This window comes from Corvus brachyrhynchos, unplaced genomic scaffold (assembly GCF_000691975.1).
Source record: "Corvus brachyrhynchos isolate BGI_N302 unplaced genomic scaffold, ASM69197v1 scaffold3, whole genome shotgun sequence".
Classification (NCBI taxonomy): Eukaryota; Metazoa; Chordata; class Aves; order Passeriformes; family Corvidae; genus Corvus; species Corvus brachyrhynchos.
Window position 1 is genome coordinate 2,691,154 of NW_008237619.1, and position 23,118 is coordinate 2,714,271.

At 42.3% G+C, this 23,118-nt stretch overlaps 1 protein-coding gene across 2 annotated transcripts in view; it reads right to left on the reverse strand.

The window, feature by feature from the left end:
- NECTIN3 (nectin cell adhesion molecule 3) overlaps positions 1-23,118 on the reverse strand; it is a 135,074-nt gene that overhangs the window by 52,717 nt on the left and 59,239 nt on the right. Inside the window, exon 7 of one of the 2 annotated variants that reach the window (XM_017731793.1) lies at positions 12,108-12,601. The exons of the other annotated variant lie outside the window; for it this stretch is intronic. Within the exon in view, the coding sequence (XP_017587282.1) occupies positions 12,578-12,601 (24 nt within the window). The 3' untranslated portion in view covers positions 12,108-12,577. Of the gene's footprint in view, positions 1-12,107; positions 12,602-23,118 lie in introns of those variants that run through there. 2 annotated transcript variants of the gene reach the window in all.

Here is a 23,118-nt window from a genome sequence, read left to right on the forward strand (position 1 = left end):
AAGTTTGCTAAAGATCTGTACCTGCAACGTCCCAAATTGTCATTAAATAATTTAGTCCTTCCTTTCAATCCTGAACCAGGAGTACAGGCACAGCATTTAATTAGTGTCTCAATTATCATTTAAATGTTTGCCCATCAAGTTCAATAAAGGTCGTGGCTGAATTTTGAGACAAGTGGCTGTGTCATCAATGATCTCCCAAGTGGTGACTTATTTGAAGGTTAGAAATTCATGCAGGTGGTTCTAAAACAGCAGTTAATCAGTATAAATTCTTTGGCTGCAGACCCTGCCCCTGTGAGCAAGTGTCCAATTCATTTGACCTTAATGGAGTAGAATGTATTTCACGCGTCACAAGAACAGATGTCCTAAGCTGCAGTCATGAGCTTCAGAGAGGTCATATCTCTAAAAATATGTTCTATCAAGCAATTCTACTGCAGAAAATTAGAAAGTGATTCACTAAAATAACTTAACTACACCAGTGACTGAAATAAAGATATAGAAAGGTGTGCAGCTGCAACCAGCTGCAACTTCAAATATGTGATCTAATGGCTAGAAATCTGCTTCTCAAAAGAAAGATTTTCCTGGTCTCCTTCCAATCATCAGTCATCAGCCTATTTTATGAAATGTTTGTTTCTAATCCTTGGAAGGAAGGAAGACAGCAATGAAAAATCCCCAAATTTATCGCAACTTCTTGAACAAAGATGCATCACCTTTGCTTCTATCTCTGGGCTGCCTACAAAGTCTGCTACTTGCAGAAATGTGCAAGTTTTCCTTCAGTTGCAGGGACTTTGGAGATGGAGAGAGTGGAGTTCAGGTCTTGGGTATCACATGCAAGATACATAAGGAATTCTTCCCACAAAGCAAGCACATTATCTGTAAACCAAGTGAGTACTGGAAGACCAATAATGCCAAGATATTCCCAAAGATTGCCTGGAACCAAAAGCTATAACTATCATCTGCTGTCTTCATTCCCCAGCAAATACCCCTACAATACAATAGTGACAGTTCAGTGAGTAAACATAGTTAAACTTCCCAGATATTTTTCAATGTGAAGAGGAAAAGAGAGAACCAAAATCTTCAGACAGTCCCTAAGACTGAATTGCTGGAGGTCAAACGGCCAACAAGGACAAAAAGCTGGGTAGACCAAGCACACCCAGCTGATCTCAGCACAGCACACACACCAAAGCTCACTGCCAGGGCAGCCCAGCAGGACACCCCTCCCAGCCCCGGCCTCCTGGTCTTATGCAAACCCTGAGCAGACGCACAACTGCAGAACTGAAGGGAAGGGATGCTCTGCCATTTGAAGCCACACAAGTAGACAATCTTGATTAGTGCCTTCGTAACCTCATGTTTAATGTTTGCTACCCTGTCTCTTGCAAGTTATATATTGCCTCAGATTTCAAATCACTGGCAAAATGGAAGAAACGCTAAATCAGGAAAAAGTCATGACTATGAACTCATGAACGACCTCCCATTGACAAGCTGAGGAATGCCAGTAAATCAGTTCTGAATTTATCCATTTTCTGGTAGCACCTTGTATGATCTAAGTACGGTATTTTTGTTTTGGAGTTTTTATCCAAAGCCAAAAATTAGATGTAATATGGTATTTGTAGCCAAATGTCTCAGAGGAACGCAAGTGAACTGTATCAACTCAATTTCTTTCGTTCATTAGATAGGTAATCCTACAAAACAATGAAACTAATTTCACCAAGGCCATGAATGAATGATGTAGATTTACTATGATAGTTTTAGTCCAAGCTTTGTGGACAGAATTCTAAATTAACTATTTCATTAAACTGTTCAGCTGATTAACTAGCCAATCTATAATTCCTACTCACCATTTTACATTTATTTGCTTTCACGAGATTTACTTGTTTCAGGCAGAGATTTGTTTAGATGTCTGCAGGAATTTTATTTATTGGAAGATTCTGTCGTAGGCTTTTTCCTCAGAATTTTGCTGATTACAGAAGATGCTTAAAGATCAGCAACCAAACTCCAGGCTAACATGGCTAAGAGCACACTTTGTGCTAATGAAATTGAACTAAGCCAGCTTGGCACCACCTGCAACAATGATATGAAGTTGGGCTACACAAGTAGTTGATTTCTCAGATTGGTTGCTAACTTCAGAAAACATTTTTTTTTTTCCCTAATTAGAAGGATTATACCCTTGTCATTAAAAAAGCCCAATAAATTGAGAAGAGTAGGTTAGTTTTGTTGGCGCTGAAACAATCTGCTACGTTTCCCATGCTGATGGTTTTAACCCATACAAGGCAATTGAGATTCCATAAGCATTAGTCACCAAATAAAGGACAGGGAAGAGATTGATGCCTGATGCCCTTTCTCCCCTCTCCAGTCAAGTTTCAGAGGGCTCAGTGGGAAACATGGAAGCCCTTTCACTGCATACTGAGGACATGAATTGAGGTCTCCCCATCACAAGGGGGCTGCCGCTGTCAGTCAATCCCCGTAGATGTTCACAGCACCCTGATTCATTGGCTCTGCCTCCACCTTCCCCAAGGCTCTGAGCTGGGAAGGGACTGTTTTGGTACCCCAGTGCTCTGCTGCACTGTTTGCTGTAATTTCTAGGACACTCAGTTAGGGATGAATAACCTCTGAACTAGATGAAGGATACGAGGTGCCAGCCTATGGCACATCTCCAGCTCAGGCAATTACCAGCTGGCATAGGTGTGTATGGGGGAGGAGAGGAAGCTTTCCCAAGGTGAAAAGCAGTACACCAATGCTTTCAAGAACTTCTCACAGAGAACTCTGTACATCTAACCTTTTTTTTGTTTGTTTGTTTGGGTTTTTTTTGTTTGTTTGTTTGGTGATCTAAGAATCGTAAATCCACGAGTCAGTTCCCAAACATTTCATGCCAAGGTTATCATTGAATCACAGCCATTGTGAAATGCCCTGTCTCACTTTTCGTGCAGCATATTTCTTTCCTACTGTTGTTTGTATTGTTGCCTGAGCACTGCAAGCAGGCCTTACAGTACAGGAACAGTGTAACTTCCCCACTTCTGACTGCACAGAAATAAAACTGCCTCCCCTCATCCCCATGCTTGGTGATTTAATATACACCTCATTCAAGACGTCCCAGTTTTAGGCAGGGAGCACTGCAGAGGTGGTGGAAATGTACAGTGCTGTAGTTAGGAGGGAAGGAATATAAGCAGCATGAGCTAAGTCCTGCTAGACAAATATTTGGGCATCGTAACCTCTAATATTGTCTTAGATGGCACTTGAAAATTAAGTAACATAATTGTGGGAAGAAAACAGGGTGACACATTCTTTCCATCTTCCCTGGGCTACTGGTTACCCCTCAGCCTACCTCTCAAAAAAACGTTCTTACTTGGGCAGAAATGCCACAAAGAAACTTCCTGAAGCCCGAGGCAGGGCACCTGTTTGGGTGCAGCCTGGCTCTTGTGGTTTATGAAAAGGTCTGTGCATAGAGTCCTCTCACCACTTTTGTTTTGACTCTGGGTAATTAAGCCTGTTACCTCCTGGTAATAATGCAAACTATCCAACACCTCTTTAGCAAGAGAACAGGCTTATCTCTGCTGCATTTGCCCTGAGGACAGGCAACACAGTTCCAGTGCTAGCCACGAGCAGGTATTTCCGTCTCATCCTGGTATGAACTGTGAGGCATCTTTATCATCACAGTTCAGGATTCAGGCCTTAAACATACTTTAAAGAAGGGAGATAAGAAATAGTGCAGCATCCACATCTGCAAAGCTGTGTAGTTCAACTTCTGTATGAATGTGTGTATTGAGAATTGAACCAGCATCAGGAAGACTGAGCTCCTATGGGACTTTTAACACAGGGAGCTGGTATTTTGGGATAACAGGTACTAAGCTCCCCAAGGAAAAGGCAAAGTGCAGACATGCCAGCCCACGCGTTCATTCAAAACTGCTTTTTAACTGAAAGCTGACTGCCATAAAAATCTCACCCTAAATCAGAAGGAAAATAACGAACCTGATTAGACACTTACGCATACTAAGGGTGAATACTAATCTCTGGCTTAATGCATCCTCTCCGCACTACTGAAATTTCTTTGGTCCTCTGTCTGTTATAGGTGAATGTCTTACTGATGAAAAGCTCTGCCACCAGCACATTTCCTTCAGTACAGCTCAAAATATTTGATCCACATAGGTTGGTTCCAATGTTCCTATTTTGAGCGTAGGGAAGCAGGCAGAAGGAGGGGATTACATCCCGGTCTCTCCACAAATCAGCAGTGAACTGGAAACAGGGCTCTGGGTCACTCAGCTCTGCCCCAACACTACAATGAGGCCAACACAGCACTGCCTCAGCCCCCAGGCTGGAAAAAAGACCCCTCTGCCTGTCCATCTATCTCCCTGTCTGTCCTGGGGCCTCTGCTGGGCAGGGGCTGCCCCATGGGCTACAGTGAAGTCCTTTCCAAGGCTCCCACCAACTTATCAATAGCGGCTCACAGCTGAAAAAGCTAAATATCAGTCCTTGGAAGCAATATCTTCTAAAGAGTAAAGAGAACAGATGTCCATGTGTTACAGTTCTAATACAAATATCAAGTCCATTGCTTCTGTTGCCAGGCATTCTGCTTGTGACTTCAGTTTCCCCACAAAGAGAACACAGAAGCAAAGCACAGATGGGGAAATATTAGTTAAACCACTAAAAAAGTTATTGCCTTTTTTTTTCTTCTGCAAAACAAAACAGCATTTCTAGGAAATGCAAATGTAGTTCCAAACTAAGTGGTTAATATTTGGAGTGGTGGATCAGATTTGTAATTAGGATTTTAAAGGATGCAAAGTCAAGGCAGCAATCCTTCTGGCTTCTGCAAGGTTAATTACCTTTAAAAAAATCAATAGATACCTTTACATTTATTAAATATGAGGTAAGTTCTAGAATGAGGGTTAAAATCTGTTCCTGCTTTTCTAGAAATATTTATTACATTGCAGAATCACTCTGATGAAATCTAAAAGAAGGTTGATTATTTTTTATTCCATTCCAAGGGATGCAGGCTATTTTCCAAGAGTGTTCAAGCCAAAATATGCGGTCTTCAAGGTAATCTACACATTGTCAATCTTCTGAAAATATATACAGTCACACATAAAAGATTTAAAGGTGCATTGCACAGTGTTAACAATAATAATAAAAATATTCTCTGGTTGGAGAAAAAAACTGGATGGTCATATGCAAAGATCAAACCACAGGAGGGGCGGAGAGACAAATTCGCAAGGGAAAAAATGGGGAAAGCAGCAATACACTGGCAAAAAACCAGCTTTGATAAGTATAACCAAGGCAGCTATTTTTTACATGCTACCAACTCATTTGCAGGACCCAGACCTTTAGTTCTGCTGCTTGTACATGGGAAAAGTATATTTTACAGTTTCTGTTATCCTATGGCCTTCACCTCACAGGACAAGAAATTCCCAGCAAAACAAAGGGATTTTAAAGTTACACAACTGCGGCCTCAAAGAACAAATATTACCGCAGGCCTGGTTCCTACGGTATATCACTGTGTCCCGCAGCCATAGGGAGGAGGAGGAGGAGAAGATCCAGCAGGCAGGAATTGTGCAGCAAGATTGATTTATTTAATTATTTTACAAACTCTTTATAGACTTTTTTCTTCATAGTCTAATTGGACAAAGGACCAGCCACCCCTTGGAGGTGATTGGCCAAAATCCTAAAACATCCATTATCAAAATATTTTTCTACTATACCATAAACAAGAGTTTTCAAGGTTGCAGGTGGCTTGGTTGTTTACATTCCCTGCTACCTCTTCTCCGTGAGAGAAAAGTCTCTCACGGACTTAGAAAATAGCAAGAAAATCCTTGCTAGCAGCATTTTTGTACCTACAAACAAGTTGAATCAATAAACCCAACAGTCAAATAAAAGGCTAGGAGTGTAAATAGAAAAAAGAAAAGTTAGGACCTAAAAAGAAAATAAAATTAGTGTCAGCAGATGCGTCAGAACATGGAAAAAGTTTGTCATTATTTGTCAACAAGAGGCAGTGAATGCAAACTGAAATTCAGGAGATTATACTTGAACAGAAAAAATAAAATTGCTTTACAGTGAGAGTGGTGAAGCACTGGAATGTGATGACCAGAGAAGCTGTGGAGTCTCTGTGCTTGGAGTCCCAGTCCTGGACAACCTGCTCTAGGTGACCCCACTTAAGCAGGGGAGAAAAGCTAAATGGTCTCTAGAGGAACCTTCCAAACTCAACCTTTTGCTGTGTGATTTCATGGGCAAAATCCTGTCCATGAGGCAGCACTTGTTGCAGGCTGCCTGCCTTAGTCCAGTCTGGTTCAAACAAGAGACATCTCCTGCTTCCAAGGCTTATTTGAACTGCACTCACTCCACCCCATCCCTTGAGAAGGCAGCAAAGGAAAGTATCTTTTTCCTCTCAGGCTGTTTAGTAAGGTCCTAGGCTGACTACCAAAACTTTTATTTTTTTTTCAGAGAGTGAACCAAACAGATTTTTAACACCAACCCTTCCCTGGTTATTGTCTGGTGCAATCAGCTGTAAAGTCATCAATGTGATGGTAAGTTTATGCACTGAGTCCTTGTGTCTACTCTGTGAGGTTGCTCAGGAGATGATTTACTACCACAAAACGTGACTATGTTAAAGACTTTTTACATCACTCCTTAAAAACTTAGCTGGGGATAAAACAGATCACAGGAGTCAAGAAGCAATAAGTCTTTTTCTGATGAGTTGAGCTAGTTTTGGAACATTGATTAACTTGTCATGTTTTCCTTTTACAAGAAAAAAAAATGATGTGAGAGGAATCAATTTAAAGGTGAAGATAGATCCTGTACAGTTTATTTGACTGTTAAAGATCAGACAGTAGCGGAACACTTTGCATGTAGATTTGCTTTGAAAACTGCCCTCTATCTAAACATGTCCCTGATAACCTAGAGAAATCAACTGATAAGATTGACTGTGTCAGTGGGACAAAATAATGAAAAGAAAACAAAATGTACCTCTTTTGATAATTAAATATCAAAGCCTACAAAGTCACACAAGGTGTCTCTTGTCAGATGTTTGGGAAAGAAAATTTTGCTCCTTTAAATCTTGCTTCTTTTGCTGAAAAATGATTTAATGGGTGTGATTTCAAAACATACATTAATGCTCTTACGGCAAGTTTATTTTATTTATGAATCAGCAGCAGAAAGGCAGCTCAAGAGATTTTAAGGGTAGGAGCTGAAGGCAATGACAGCCCAGCATGCACTTGTGAATGGGAGCAAGAGGAATCAAAGCCTTTGCCTTCTGCTTCATGGCTTGATTGACTTGGCAATTACACAGGCCATTGCTCTGATCTGCTACAAACTTTCTCTCACAGCATCAAGTCTTATTCTTTAAGGGCTCATGTTCCTGATCAGATTTCTTTTTCAATAAGTACCCCTTTTCATCAAGGAATGCCTGACATATAGTGGAGTGAGGTAGAAGCACAGGAAGAGAAATTATGTAGGACCAAATTATAAGCGTCCAAGAACAAATTGGCAGTGTTTGTTCATGTGCAAGAAAATCATATGAAATACTTGCTGTGTTCCAGAACATCACAGAAGGACACATTGCTGTGTTTTATCAAGGTATTGTATCCTTTTTAAAATCAAAGCGATTGACTTTCCATTGTTCACAAACTCAACAGCCACACGGAGGCCATCGCTTTGGATTTAAAAGCCAGTGAATCATTTCCTCTTGCTGTATACATAATCTGGTCTTGCCACCCCTTGGATCACTATGGCTCCTTTCAAGCTACAACTTCTGTACAGAACTTGGAGGTGACATATTCAAATGACTATGCTGCAAGTGAAAAAAGATATACAAAGGCTTTAGCAGCCCAGGTTTTAAAAACTGAGGAGTGTAGAAATAGATTTTTATTCCCTTTGTATCAGTAAGGAAAAAATGGTTTCTGAGATTCTCCAGTAAGAATTTGCTACAGAAATACTCCAACATTCTGTAACTGTCTACAAAAGAACACACCATTATTAATCAATCATTCTCCTTCACAGACAAAATGACTGCCAAAGGCTGACATGCCTATCGACAAATGAAACAACAGCAGCCCCAGGAATAGATAACTTTCATCTTCCCTTGTGGTCCATGTTGAAGCAATTAGACACTAATGCTTTTTAATGGTACCCACAATCTATATGCTGCTCTTGCATTCTTTGACAGCTTGGGAGTTGAATCATTTTCCTCATTGAGTGAATAAGGAAGGTTTTAACTTCTATGAATGAGATGCATACTCTTGTTTTAAAGAATAGAACAAGATTTAAATTCTGCTCTCAGGCAGAAGAAAAATTAGATACTATACTTTTCCAATTCCACCAAGAAGTGAGGAAAGATGCTTCTCCTTTCTAATGAAGTGAAAGAAATTACTCGGAGCAGTTCATTAGCTAGACCAGGGATCTCTGTGTCCTGATTAGCCATTGGCTGCATCAGTCTGGACATAATTTTTGAGGCCAGAGCAAGGCTGTCCTGCTGCCAGGTGCTGCCAGGCACAGGGTGACCTCTCCAGCCTCTGATGGCCACAGCACTCACACAGCAGCGGTGAGGGCAGGGAAGGGCTGAACTACAAACGAGGCTTAGTTTGCAGTCTCTTCTGTCCCTCTTCTCTGTAGTCTGTCTGCTTTGTTAACCATCATCACACACGATAAACAAAATGGGCAAGAAGGGGGAACAACCTTGATCCTTGGTTAAAACAAAACCACAAAACACACATGTCCCAAACCAGAAACAGCACCTGCTGACTCAAAGGCTGTGACAGTCAGTTCTTGCCTGAGAAGGCTGGAGACTGGCAGAGACACAGGGATGAACACACAGCTCCTGAGAGCCCCAGTGAACTCTGGCCTACATCTCCAGTCCCTCTGGCTCAGGTGCCCTCACACCCAATTGTGCCTGGTACAGCAGCCTCAGCCTTTGCCACACACCTCTCCCTGTGCTTATTTATCCATAACCATGTCCTGGAGCTTGCTTCTCAAAATCACTGGTGTTTTAGGCAGCATGAGGGGAGAAGCAGAGGAAGAGCTAGCCTCAGAAAAAAAGAAGACAAGATATGAGGTGGTTGTGGGGTAACATTTACTGCTAAAAGTATCACTGCCTTGTAATTCTTCCTGACACAAGGGAGGGTCAATCCTGCCAGGTCCAAGCAGCACCGGCAACTATTAATTCCTGTGACTACCTGTTTTTCCTCCCTACCCTGGCTCCCCTTCTTCCTCCAACCCCTCACTTTCTGCAGGCCCAGGGCCACTATTTTGGCTTGGCTGAACCCCTAGTGTCCTGCTGTCCTGACCAGGCTCTCTGGACATCACACTGGGACCCCCGATGGAGCCCACTGCTGCCCTGAGCTCAGGGCCCTCTCAAACTGGGGATACTCTGCTCCTCCTTCACCTTCAGAGCAAGGTCACCACTGCTTTTGGTGCCTTCCACCAGGCCACTGCACCAGGAACAGATCATCAGTGAGAGGGAGACAGCTACTGTTTGACTGCTTTGGGAATCCCTTCCATTCCACTGTGGGATCATCACACCTTAGTGGAGATGACTTATTTCAGCTGAGATGGGCAGCCTAGCCATGGAAAAACACCTTCTGCTCTGCTGTCACACGAGCCACCATTGACACCACTCTTAGCACATGGCTTTGTTCTGCTTCCAAAATATTCCCAACTGCCTGTCATTTCACACTCTCCTGCCTTCATCTTCCTCATCCTCCCTATTATTTCTTTTGCATCTGACACTTTGTCTTCCTCTTCTTCTATAAAGCACTACAACCAAATTGCATAAGTCTGTTGCATAAATCCCAACTGCAAACACTCCAAGATGCCTGTCATGATGCCTTGTTTCTGGTATTCTCTTCCTCACCACCCCCCATCCGCCCCCAGCCCCTAATGTTCTCTAGCTTTTAAAGTCTTCAGACAAGAGCTATCTTACTATCATTTTTTTTCCCTGGTGTAATGCCAAAGGCCAACTACCTTGCCAGGTTATTAATGGCAATTATTGCGATTACTAATTCAAGAAGAATTATTTTGTGACTAAATTAAATATCTAAAGTAAGGGCAAGTATATGTGATGAATACCCAAGAGCTGTCAAATCTCTGCAATTAGTACCCTGTTCAGAGATAAAGGAAAAGCCTCTGAAGCAGCACTGAATCATAGATTTTTTTTTTTTTTTACTATATTTCATTGTGGAGTTGGAGAGAGGATAAATCACACAAAAATGACAAACTCCAAGGTTTCTAGGTGTATTCACTACCCAAAATCTTAAACATCAAACAACTCATTACATATTTACTGATCCCATTAGAAAACACCAGTCAGTTTTCATTTCCATTGTGGTCCATTTGTGTAAAAAAAATCAAAGCAATTTGTGTAATAAAACCAAACAACTGTGCTGCAATCAAGACTACTTCATTTTTCCCATCTTCTATTCCCTTTACCATGTTTAAAGCAAGAAGAAAAGGCTTTCAGCCAAGGCCTCAGTGTGCATGCCCAACCATGATAAAAGAAGAACGTGTCCTTTATCAGCAATGTATTGATGAGCAGTATTATTCTATTTCCCCTGCTAAGATGGAGTGAAAGCAATGCATTCTGATGAACCACACAGAGCCTCTGAACTGGCCAGGCACTGGGATCAAAACAAGAAGCAGACATGACTCTCCATCTTATGGCATTTGTCCAAAGCCACATTTTTTCTTTCCTCAACAGAGAACTTGGTAAAAACCTGTTTCAGAGGTTGGTCTTTGCTGAAGGTGCAGCATGACAAGTAAAGTGTGCAACAAGAAAGCTCCATAGGCAAAGTCATTCGTGCCAAGCAACCTCTACTCTCCTGCTTGACAGCTAAGGCTGTGGAGCTGCACCAGATGGGATGGAGATTTCCCCCCTGGGATCAGAGACATTTGTTCCTCAGACGCCTGTGCCAGCACAGAGGAAGCTGCGCCAAGGGAAGACACCGTGGGCATTTGATTATAGCTGCAGTGTCTGTCTCAAGTGCAGGCTGCATTGCTTTACCCTTCTGTAAGTTGTTTCAGCACCACTGCAAGGGCTTGCAAATTAGGCAAATACTTCCTGTTAAGGGTTGTCTCAGTTTTCACTCCCATCTTTCTGAGCCTGAATCTCAAGCAGTGAAAGAGCATTTAAGAGTAGGAGCTGCGAGTCCAGCTTTTAAGTGGGCACTCTTGTTATTGACCTTTCTATACAGGAGATGAAATCATAGAATATTTCAAGTTAGAAGGGACCGATAAGGATCACCAAGTGCATTTGATATCTCCATTTGATGGATTCAAATCAAACAGTTGATACACCCATTGGTATAAAAAATGTTAAGCATGTAATAAAAAAACCTAAATTACTTTCAGGCTGCAGGGAACACCTCTGGCTAGCCAGTGTTGGCTGGAGTTGGGAAACCCACACCAGGAAGAAATTAAACAAGTGTATTCAATTAAGAGCAATCCTAAAAGCAAAGCTTTTATAATTTAGATACTATAAAAGAGACTCAAATCCTTCAGAGATATCAGAAATGCTTAGAACTCCAGTGCTGTTTGTCTGCAGTCAATTCTCAGTAGAGAATTTTCCTTTGGGCATGTCTTCTCATAAAAGGAATATCTGTTCCATCAGAACTTTTTGCCATTTGCTGAGCTTCGACAGGCTGGAGAATGATGTTCCCCACAGAGTCAAACCATGTGTAAGAACAAAGCCCATATGGTTGTGCTGCATTGTTCTCCTTTCTCTCATCTCTCTCAACAGATAATTTCTGAGCACAAATTTGCCAAGATTTTTAAGATATAATCCATCACTAAACAGAAGGAAACACTGTAAAACTTGCCATCTCCAGCCTTACTTAAAGTTCCTCAAGGAGCAAATTGATACCTGGACTCAAAAGGCATCTTTCAGGTCACAGCTTTTTAAGGAAAACTTGGCCTTCTGCAAAAATTACTATACTCCATCTCCTGCTTTGCACCTGGTTATTATTCAAGCTGTAGCTTGTTAGCATGAGGACTTCCTACAGGCTTTTATGGCCTGTTAAAACTCCCAGTATGCATTATGGCCTTCACATTAGAGCTGCATAATACTATTAATAACAGAACATGGAAGGGCAATTTACTGACAAATGACTGTAATTGAATACACACAATCCACTAACAATGTTTAAGAGAAAAATACATTATATGTAAGAGAGAAATATCATATAGTGTTTTAAGAAGGGACTGAAGGCAGCAAGGCAGAGATAACGACACCTATTAATTAAAGCTATTCCAGACAGTCCCTTTGCTGGCTTGTTTTTAACATTCATTAGTGTAGACTCCACAGCCATATGCCACTGCATGCCACTTCTGCTGAGGCTTTGCTGTCTTTTTCTTTAGCAAGCTTCATCAAAGTCCATCCTGAACCTCCTGTGCTGCAGTATATGCTGTCCATCAAGGACATGAAGGAAAAAAAAAATTCCTTTTTATGGCAATAGCTTTTCAAGTATTTGAAGACTATTATTGCATGCCCTGTCAGTCTCTTCTTTGGGGTGTTTTTGAGTGACCACAAGTTTTCCAGACCTTGCCCTCTCAGTTTCTTCCTCAAGGCTCCCTCTGATTGATCCTTCTCTTCCTGAAAGTGTGATGTTCAAATCTGGATGTCGTACTTTTGCTGCAGAGTAAGAGGAGAGATGAGCTGACAGCAAACATCTTTATAGATAATACTTCTAGTTACCTTATCGACTCTTGCATCGTCGTTGCAAGAGTTGTGTGAAAACACAACAGATCTGCGTAACCTGAAGTCAGATCTTGCACTACAAATTAAATTTAAAATCTCTTAGCCTCACACTTGAAAAGAACTCTCAGTATTTTGGCAAGCTGATTCATTAATTCTATCTCTTTGCGTTGGAAAGAGATGACTCCCAACAGTGACGACTTCCCAAATGTTTTTCCCATGGGTTTTCATGCTGTTGGGATGGAGTTATAAGACATATGTCTGATCTCTGTTCAGCAACTATTTTCAAAGGACATCCTTGTCTTCAAGGATATTTCTGATCGAACACATCCCAGAGATCTAAGAATCATGACTATTGCTTATTTGGCATTTTACCTCAAAAAATGAGGTGGGAAAGAGGAGCAGTCACACAGCTGCCGAGCTAAGTGGATTCTCTTACAATGCAACAGTATTAGCAGGAGGCACAGGAACTGGACTGCGGATAACCAAACTACCAGGAGGAATCAATCACGAAAAATGGACACAGAGCAAAACAGATAAGCTCCTCAGCAAAAGACCAGGAGGCATGAATACATCAGAGCTACTTCCATAAAGAACAATGAAGGAACTTCTGTTAATCTATTCCCACTCACCCCTAGTTACAGTTTCCTCTGGTTTCCTGGAGAATCTGCTGCTAAATCAAACAGATGACACAGTTTCACAGTGATTACAGTGCCACAGTGTGCCAGTTTCCCCTCTGTCCCCTCACTGACGTGCCCAGTAACTGTCATCTCTTGGAATTTAGAGCCAAGGGTCATCCACAAAGTGGAATGCACTTCATTTCATGGCTTTCAAAACATCATTAGGACATGATCACTCATTGTTTCCAAATAAATCAATCATAGCTCCAAGGCTGAAGACTTAATGCCATACTTTATGCTTAACCATCTCCCTCTAAAATAGACTCTCTCCAACAAACTGTCTGCAGGAGGAATATATATCTCTGTCAGAGCAGCTAAATTCGATAATTCCAATTAAATTCTCCTTTTTTTTTTTGCATTTCTCCATCTTGTTAAACACCTTCCTTTTCCTCAAATTCATTTGACAGATCACCATGACCCAAAGGTCCAGGATATAATCCCCCAAATCACTATGAGGATATGTATTGACTTTTCACTTTGGAGCAGAGGTATGTTTTTTTGTTTCCTGGTTTTTATGTTTGTTCCCATCATTCATCTCACCTGGGTACAGAAGAATCATTTAATGTCTACCTACAAATTCTAACAAATCTGTGAATAATTCATGCAGTGGAGGAGATCAAATTACCATCCACCTGCACCTGTGGATGCCAAGGGATTAATAATCATTTATAAACTCACTTTTCTCTTAAACTGCATTCCTGTGGCACCAAACAGCACACTCGATCAGCAGTGCTGTCAACTTGGGAAAGCGAAACAGATGCATCACTGGAAGGCAAAAGTTCTTTTTTAGATTAAAGATAATTCATGAGGAGGAGACACTGTAGATCTGCTCACCCCAGACTTTGAGGTCAACACCTCATTTCACAGGGGAAGAGCAGCATGCACTTAATGCCACAGCTTCAACCTGGGAGTCCATCTCTGCATGAGGGGAAAAAACAAACAGATAAAAACCACAACCCATGTGTTGTGGAGCTCAGTATACAGTAAACAGGAATCAGTATTTTCCTTCTTTTGTTACCAGTCAGTGGAGTAGGTCTGTCTGACCCCCTTCCACACACACTGAACAAGGCTTTCTGCTGTTCTGCACAATAAAGTACCAGCTCCTGCTGCTAGATCAGATCAATTCCCTCGTGCCTGCTTTGTAAGCAAAGAGAAGAATTTTCTATTCTAGCAGCCTTCGTGCCCTAAGAATGGAGCCTGAAGTGCTGTCTCTGTTGTGACGGTGGAGCTCAGGCCTCTCCAGCAAGCAGGGTGCTGCACGATGCCGAGCTCTGTCACAGCACAAGGGTCTCTGCCACGTTTTTGTACCAACCACTATTAATTTCCCCAGCAATGCCCATGGAGTATTCGATCCAGAGTTACTTCCTTTTGCAGTCAGCACACCAGCTTGCCCCCATCCTTCCTGGGGACACTGGCATCCCCCATCCTGGGAGCAGTGATGCTCCTGGGGTCTCCCTGCCCGGCCCCAAGTTTAGGGGCTGTCACTGCAGCCAGAAGGGGCTCTCAGCCCGGAACCCACCAGCTGCCCAGAGAGCCACACCCAGCTGAGAACTGAGAGCTGCTGCACCAGTCCCTCCTCCTCCATCCGCTCTCCCCGTGTGCTAAGGGCCCCTGGCTGCAGAGGATACCCCAGGACAGGCCCAGGGAGACTGCCTGAGGCCCCTCCTGCCCTCAGCCTGCCCCCTGTCCTGAAGACAAGCCGAGGTCACCCCGGCTGCACATGGTGCGTGAGCAAGGGGGCCCTGCCCACTGCCCCGCTCACGAGTGACCACTGACACCCGAGGCTGAGCCTGCCAGGCCAGCACCAGGTGAGGTGCAAAGCACTGCTCATGAAGCATCCCAGCTCCGCCCTCCACACCGGTGTGCCGTGGAAGAGCCGTGAGAGGTTTCTGCGCCATTTCCCGTGCCCATTTGTCTCCCCACGTGGCAGCCAGCTCCCAGCTCGCTGCTGCGCCTCCAGTGCTGCTACCCTTCAGTGAAAGCCTGGAGCTGGCAGCACCACTGCACTGCTGCTACGTGGCTCCTCTTTCTGGAAACATGGACAATTTTTTTCTTGGAGGTTAACACAGAAAATGCAAATTAGTAGTTTTTCCCTTAAATTTTTTTCAAAAGAAACTTAAATTATTAAACACATGGAAAAAAACTTTCTTCCTCCTTGTCACCATGAAGAAAAAAACCCCTTAATTTCAGTTTAATATTTTTAAAAAATGCTAAGATTTTTAGAGAAGTAATATGAAATATATTTCTTCTATATACAAGCAGCAAGAAAGTATCCAAGCATGCAAATTACACTCCCAGATTCACCTTTTCCACTTACCTCAAACACATTGTGATTAGTCTTCAATTGTTTACTTTTGCCATGTTTGGGGATTGAGGGTTGTTTTTTTTTTGTTTTTTTTTTTTTTTTCTTATTTTTAAGGTTTCTACCCTATGGATAAAACACTCCCCAAATTCATGATGAGATCTTGAGAATAAAAGGAATAATTAGTTTCCAAATATTTGCAGGGTAAACAAGCAACATTTCACCATCTTAAGTAACAACCCTCAGTCTCTGTTAAGTGTCTCAGTAAAAGCCCGTAAAGCTCTAAACCATAAAAGTTGTCTCACAGGCCTTAGGCCAGTACGACAGGCAAACCTCTTCAATCTCCACAAAAAGTGTCTTTTCCAAGAAGTCTAAGGCCTTCTATTATATCCAAATAACACATCAGGCTTTGATTGCTGCTTAGGAGTAGTCACAATATGTAGCTATAAATTATTTGACACAATCGTTTACTCAGTAATTTCAGGTACCAACGTCAGGTAAAGACAGATGTGTATGACCTAAATCATCCTAAAATGTCATGGCTACTGGAAGCTATTAACAAACAGTGCACTAAAGCTGGAATATTTCTCAAGGAGGTCATAATCAGCATGGACAGTGCTGGATTGAGTCTCCTTCACATCTTCTTACTGCCTTATTACAGTTTTGCATCTAATCAGTCAGCTGGATTTGCTTAAATTTGTGTCTGGTTCTAGTTGATGTCAACTTCATGTCAATTCCCAATTCCATCACATGGCTGAAATTGCCCATCTGGAAAAAAAACATAGCAAGAATATCCTAGGAACATCTAGTCCTTCCCCTCCCTGGAAATGAAGCCAATCAACTGTGAGCTAAACTAAGAGCAGAAATTGGCATGAACAGTGCAAGCTATCTCAGCTGAACCTTTTTTCCCATCATCATATCCCTGCTTTACCTAATGCAGGAAAATTCTTGCAGACAGCTGTTATTTTTTTTGGCTTCTTTCGTACATCACCAGGAACACCTCCCACTGGGTTTCTCAGGAGATTGCTAAACTAATGTAAGTAATACAGCACAAGTATTCTATCATTAGTCATTGGGAAGAGGATCATTCTGGCTTTGTCTGCTTCTCTCTGTGATTTCCTTCACTGCATCTGTACAGTCCTTTGTTCTCTGTGAACACACTCATCATTCTTCAGCCCTTGTAGTACCCATGTGACAAGTTATTACACCTAAAGCCTTATTATGGGCAAAAGGAGAAACGCCTCATTTGGGAAGCCAGGAATTCTATGTTAGACTAATTAAAATCTTAACAGCCTAACTAAAATACAGTAAACTGTTACTACGGTGCAGTTGCAATGATACCAACCTTCGGAGTCCCAGTTATCCGAACGACACAATGCACAGCTCAGTAGTGCAGTCAAAGATTGCCAGACAGGAGTGTTCCCTGATGTTATGCTCTGCTCTCCCTTACCCTGCCCCTCTGGCTCTCAAGGGTGACATAAGTCAGCCTCAAAGATCAGCTCATGGGGAAGGACAGGGGCCCAGGGTTGAAACACTTTGTTAGCATTCCCAGTCCTTTGCTTGAAGGATGTTCATGATGGGGTTTCTTCCTCTCCTTTGCCGAGGATTATGCCATCAATAGCTTCTTTCTTTTCCCTTCAGGGCCTCCATTTGAGTAATTTAATACATTTTCTAGGACAGTTCTAAACTTAAATCGTTCTTCACTGATGTGCAACTTGCTATTACATCCGTATTTGCTATAGGTGAGAAACTCTCTCCATAAATTCCTTTTCTCTTTGTTACCACTAAAGCTGGCTTTGTCAAGCTCTACAGTTTTTTAACTGAGAATGGTTAGGCCATCAATAGCCTTAGGGTTTCCAGTATCATCCTTTGCCCCCTCCATTTTCACCCCATGTCTCTGCTCCTTTACACCACATCCTCGGATTCTTTGGTGGCCTCTACTGTCATACCACACCTACATTATCCTGTGTTAATTTATGCTATGGTAATAAGTGTTCAATTCTAATAACTGCTTCTTATAATTGTTTATACAAAATTAAGGTAATTCCACATGCTTATACAAAATTAAGCAAGAGCAAAACAAATTAGGCAACAGCTTCTTTGTCATTAAAAATAATAAAGAAATGTTGCTGCTGAACAAAAAAAACTAAAGCTCTAGGATGGCTAAGACAAAATCAGGAAGAGACTAACAAGAATCAGTCCTGAGGCCTTAGGAAGTAAGCAGGCTACAGAGCTATGATGACCAAGATACCCCACTCTTCCCAAAGCATCATGACTTGGGTCTCAGTGTCCTAGAGCTTTGTGCACAGCTGCAGCCACTGAAAGGTAGTGTGAGCTTGCCTGTGTTGCTTCCAGTCCCATACAGCCAATTACACCCCTTCAGAGGCAAAGAAAATGCTTGGGAGGTAACTAAAACATGATTTAGGAAGAAACACCCCAAATCCAACCACCCAGATCCAGCTATAAATTGATGTGAATACACCACGTTCTTTAATTTGCAGCCTTTGCTCCAGGCGGTCACTGGGTTTGCTTTGACTGCCACAAGTATGGATCAGACCGACAGGGATGGAGATCATGACTTGAGCAGCTGGAAAGGTGGAAATCATGGATCTCCCCCACAGAAGGGGTGCTACAAACATCCAGTACAGGTCAGTCAAATGTATGCTTCTCTTGCCTGCACACCTATTACACCTGTTAGTCAGCCAATTGTGCTTTTTCTTTTCTGCTGGATACAAGATCTTTAACGTTTGTTGATGTGTTTATCATTTGTACTCATTGTGATGAGGTTTCATCTGCATAAGTTGTCATCTTGTTGCGGCCTCACTTTACACAAGTTTGGCACCAAATTTCAGTCAAAATTGTCATCAGTTCTCCTGAAATTTGCCATGAGAAAAACTGCAGCTTTAGGAGAGCACAAAACAAGCCCATGTCACTTGTCATGCATCCCCTCAATGTCCATCTCCAAGTAGGTGGGAGGGGAAGCTGCTGGTCTACTCTCCCCTTCTGAATACCTGGGCAGTATCTAAAGTCTGGAAAATACTTGCAGATTTTCTTCTCCTTTGCCTAGACTAAGCAGCTTTCACAGAGACTAAATATAGTGGATCTTAGTCTACAAGGCTGCAAAAAAGTCAGTCAAGTCCTGACAGCGTAAACTAAATGAAATAGATTTTTTTTCAAGTATAATGTAGTTTAAAGAAGCAGATGTTACCACCTTCTGGCAGAGAAAAAAAGCCACATTTTCTGGCAAAACAGCATCTTAATACATATTGAAGAGCCTGCACAGTGGAATACTTGTTGAAATCCAGAAAAGTCCAATTTGTGAAAGTAAGTAATTGCCTACAGCTCACTTTTGAGACATAGAAGAAAAGAAGAAAGCCATTGAAGATCATACCCTTCTATGCTCAGCAGTGTCTGCAGTGCTACCTCCTCATTATGCGAGGCACCACACAGAGTGCAGCTTGCAGAAGACTGAAGACTGTGAGGAGATCTGCTGTCACATGTATTCACAAAACCAGAATGGTTGCTCTGCTTTGAGCTAAACCTATTCACCTTAATGCAATGTATACTTAAATAAAGCTGTCCTCATTCAAGCTTCCACGTCAGACAATCCAACTGTATTTTCATAGAATTGTTGAGGTGGGTGTGAGACTCTTAAGATCCTTTAGTTCAACTCCTGCTCAAGCAGGGTCAGCTGGAGTGGGTTGCAAAGGACTGTGTCCAATCAGGCTTTGAGTATTTCCAAGAATGGTGACTCCAAAACCTCTCTGGACCACCCACACAGAAATACAGTGGTTTCTGATGGAATTTTCTGTTTCAGGTGTGCCCAATGCTTCTTGTCCTGGCACTAAGTACTTTTGAGAATAGTCTGCTTCTGTCTTCTTGACTCCCCCTCAGGTATTTATATACTTTGATGAGATCTTCCCAAGCTTTCTCTTCTGGCTGATAAGTCAAAGCTCTTTCACAGAGCTTCATCATGTGAAAAAAGCTCTGGCCCCTTAGTCATTTCAGTGGCCTTTAGCTGGACTCTCTCCAGTATGTCCCTGTCTCTCTTCTGTTGGGAAGCCCAGCACTGGACACATCTCCAGATGCAGCTTTGCCAGTGCTGAGCAGAGGGGGAGCACCCTGCTGTGCACCTGGACTCCCAGGTCCTTGTCTGCAGAGCTGCCTTCCAGCATGATCTGTGATTTGAGCCCATGAACTCACATGAGTGCAGGAGAGCTCAGTCTTTGTTTCTTGAGGAGACCACCCATGTCCAGAAGATGTGCCAGTGTCACATTGGGATAATGGCACAAGAAGGCTGGACTAGCAAGTGTGCTGTACTGGCATTCATTGTCCTTGAGATATTTGGTACAACTTACTTTCCTCCAAAGAACGGCAGGGAGCAGTTGGAAGTCTTTTCAACTCAACTAAAACTGGCTGATCCTCTCCTAAAACTGACACACTATTCTGTATAGTGTGATCTTCTGTATAAACTACTGTTTCCTGGGAGTCAGAGAACACCTGGCTGTCCACATGCCTGGTTTACATGCAGTAATGTGAGTTCTTGATCCAGAAGCTGAGAAAATGCCTTGAAATTTCCAACAGCAATTGAAACCACCCATAATCTGAACCTGGAAACCCTCAAAGGGCTGCATTTAAGCCAAAAAACTTTCTTGGTTTGTATGGCATTATGCCTGCACTGTGTTTATTTCCTCTGCTTCAGACTCAGATGCAGCACCAGGCCGAAAACAGTCATTGCTGACAAAGGACAAAAAGCAGGATTAGTCACATTTGAGCATCTGCTTCCATCCCTTCTTAAACCTTAAGAGCCTTTGAGTACTTGTCGAGTTGTTTCTCCTTTCATTTTTATACAAGTCATTGCTGATTCACAGAGGTGGCAGAGGAAAATAATGAGGGAAGCACACATGTTGCAATACTAAAAAAGACATATTAGTGTAAACAGCCCAGCTGGAAAATGCAAACAACAGAAACATTATGAAGCAGTTTGATCTTAATTTTCCAGCTGAGCTATGTGGATCCTCCCACATACTCACAGCACTCACCCTCCAGGACTGTTTGGAACTAGTTTGCAACCCACCACAAGCCATGAGGGCCTGAGTCCATGCTGCATGACCCATGTGCACAAAACTCAACAGAAACCCTTTTTTTCATTTTATCCAAGAGAAAAATCTGTGCTTTCTCTGCCTACTTGTTGTGCTGAGCTGGAGACAAACAAGGTGGAGCATTTTAGAGTGGGTTCCTGCTAATGAGCTAACATTTCCAAAGTGGGCTCAGGCAGATGCAGCTATAAAAGTACTGCAATTTCAATTCATTGGCCTCTAGTAGAAATGAAGGAATGAATAAGACAGCTGCTTAAGAGTGATCCAAGAAAGAAAATTATGATTAATGTTTGTCTTATTGCCTTAACATCTTCTTTTTTCGTTATACAAGGCAACACGTGTGTTCAACATAGTATTCAAAGAAAATATTTCATTACTCATGTTTCTTCAATCAACAAAGCTAAATATCATCTACATCAAACAAGTGTGTTCCTGACCTACTGAGGCATGTGGATGTGCAATGAGCATGTTTCCTCTCCCTTCAGTTTAGCTCTAGTGTTGAAATGATCACACTTCCCACACCCAAGTCCTTCGAACATTTAACTTCATATGACACCCAAAGTAATTCCTGCATGACCTAAACTGAATTTGTAATTTGCCATCATTCCTCATCCCCCTCATATAACCCAGCTGTTTGATCAACGTGCCATGAAATAGCTACAATAAACCATCGACCCACTTGGCACCTAACCAGCAGGCTGAGCAAGGACACCTCCCAGTGCTTTAGTGCCGAGGGACATTCATCTGCTGGGCACAGTAAAATGTAGCAATTTTTCAATGCATAGTCATAACCTGTACTGGGGCCACAGGTTCTTCAGGGAATTAGCTCTGCCTTTCAGGAGCAGCAACCTCCGAGCACTGCGGTACCCCATAACCTCCAGAGCTCTGCAGTCACACAAGGCAGGCTCCCGTGCAGCAGCCAGCAAACAGACACCCTCTTTCTGGAGACAGGCTCACTTCAGCCTTCTGATTCATCTGGGATCCTACCCAAATTCTTCAGCTGCTACAGCTGAGGGAAGAAAAGCACGGAAACACCACTCTCCAGCAGTAGAAATGGAGGCTGGAATTCAGGCAAGTCCCATTCTCTAAAAGAAGCAGAGAGGGATGCAATCCTTTCTTCTAAAAGAATAGCTGCTCCATCAAACACTTATTTTGGATTATTTTCTTTAGGCAGAGAGGCTTCTTTGAGCCATCTGAGACAAGCTGCACACACCCTGGGCCCCTGCTAGATAATCGGAGTTAACAAATGCTCACAGCAAAGCTTTTTCTGCAACCACATATTTATTTCCCTTACACCCATATAAGCAAAAGTGTAAGGCCACTGTTTGGCAACATTTTTACTTTCCAGGATAGTTTCAGATATAAACTCTAAAAAAGAACATTATCATGTTTTATGAAGTGTTTTAATATTTTCTCTCCTGCACTGGCATCAAAGGCATCACCTGGATCCACACAAGCCCTTCACTTAAACTATCAGTAGATAAAGCAAAGTGAATAGATGCAGCACTTTTACATATAAAGATTCCCCTAATGTTTGGACAGGTTGGTAAATACTCGTTTTGTTAGGGGAAGCTGTGCAGCCTCTTACACCCACAGATATGCCATTGTCACCAGTTACAGTCTTTCCAGGCTTTCCCTCTCCTCTATATTTAGCAGATGAACCAGCAGCTCACTTGCTTCTCTTCTTTTAACCAAGTCACATTTGGATTTTGTTTTTCCCAGGTTTCTTGCTTGAATTTTTGCAGCTGGCACTCCTTTATTCTTCTGTCACTAGAGGCTCTCAGGTGGTGTGTGACAGATCCATGTGCAGACTCTGTCATCTCCCTGTGCCCCACAAGAGCAGACTGAGACATCTGTGTCCCTGGGCCATGTCCCCTGCTGCTCTGGAGAGCTGCTGTCCACATGCAGTTCCCCTTCCGAACATCTAAGCACAGCCAAAGCCAACAAGTCCTCCTACAATCTGCTCAGGGCTCTACACCACATTTCATGATACATGCTCTGAGGTTGAAAAGTCTCAGGAAGAGGCCTTCGATGCCCACTTCTACAAATGGAAAAATGAAATAGAAAAGGAAAAGGGGAATATGAAAACAGATTTTGAAGAATCCAATCTGATCATCTGCAGCAAAAATTAAACTTCATGTGCAATAAGCACCCTGGGACCAGTGTTTGAATTAGAAGCTTCTGAGTTATTTGTCAGATCAATCCCTGTAAGAGACAACAACAGGTTTTTGCTGACATTTTTGTATTGCAAACAATTTTTATTATATTCCCCCATGTATTCCAACAGCTGTGCTAGCAATGCCCTTGGTAATAGACTTCAGACTCTCCAGTTTGTTTGTATCTGCTATATTTAGGTTTGTTGTTCAAACCTCT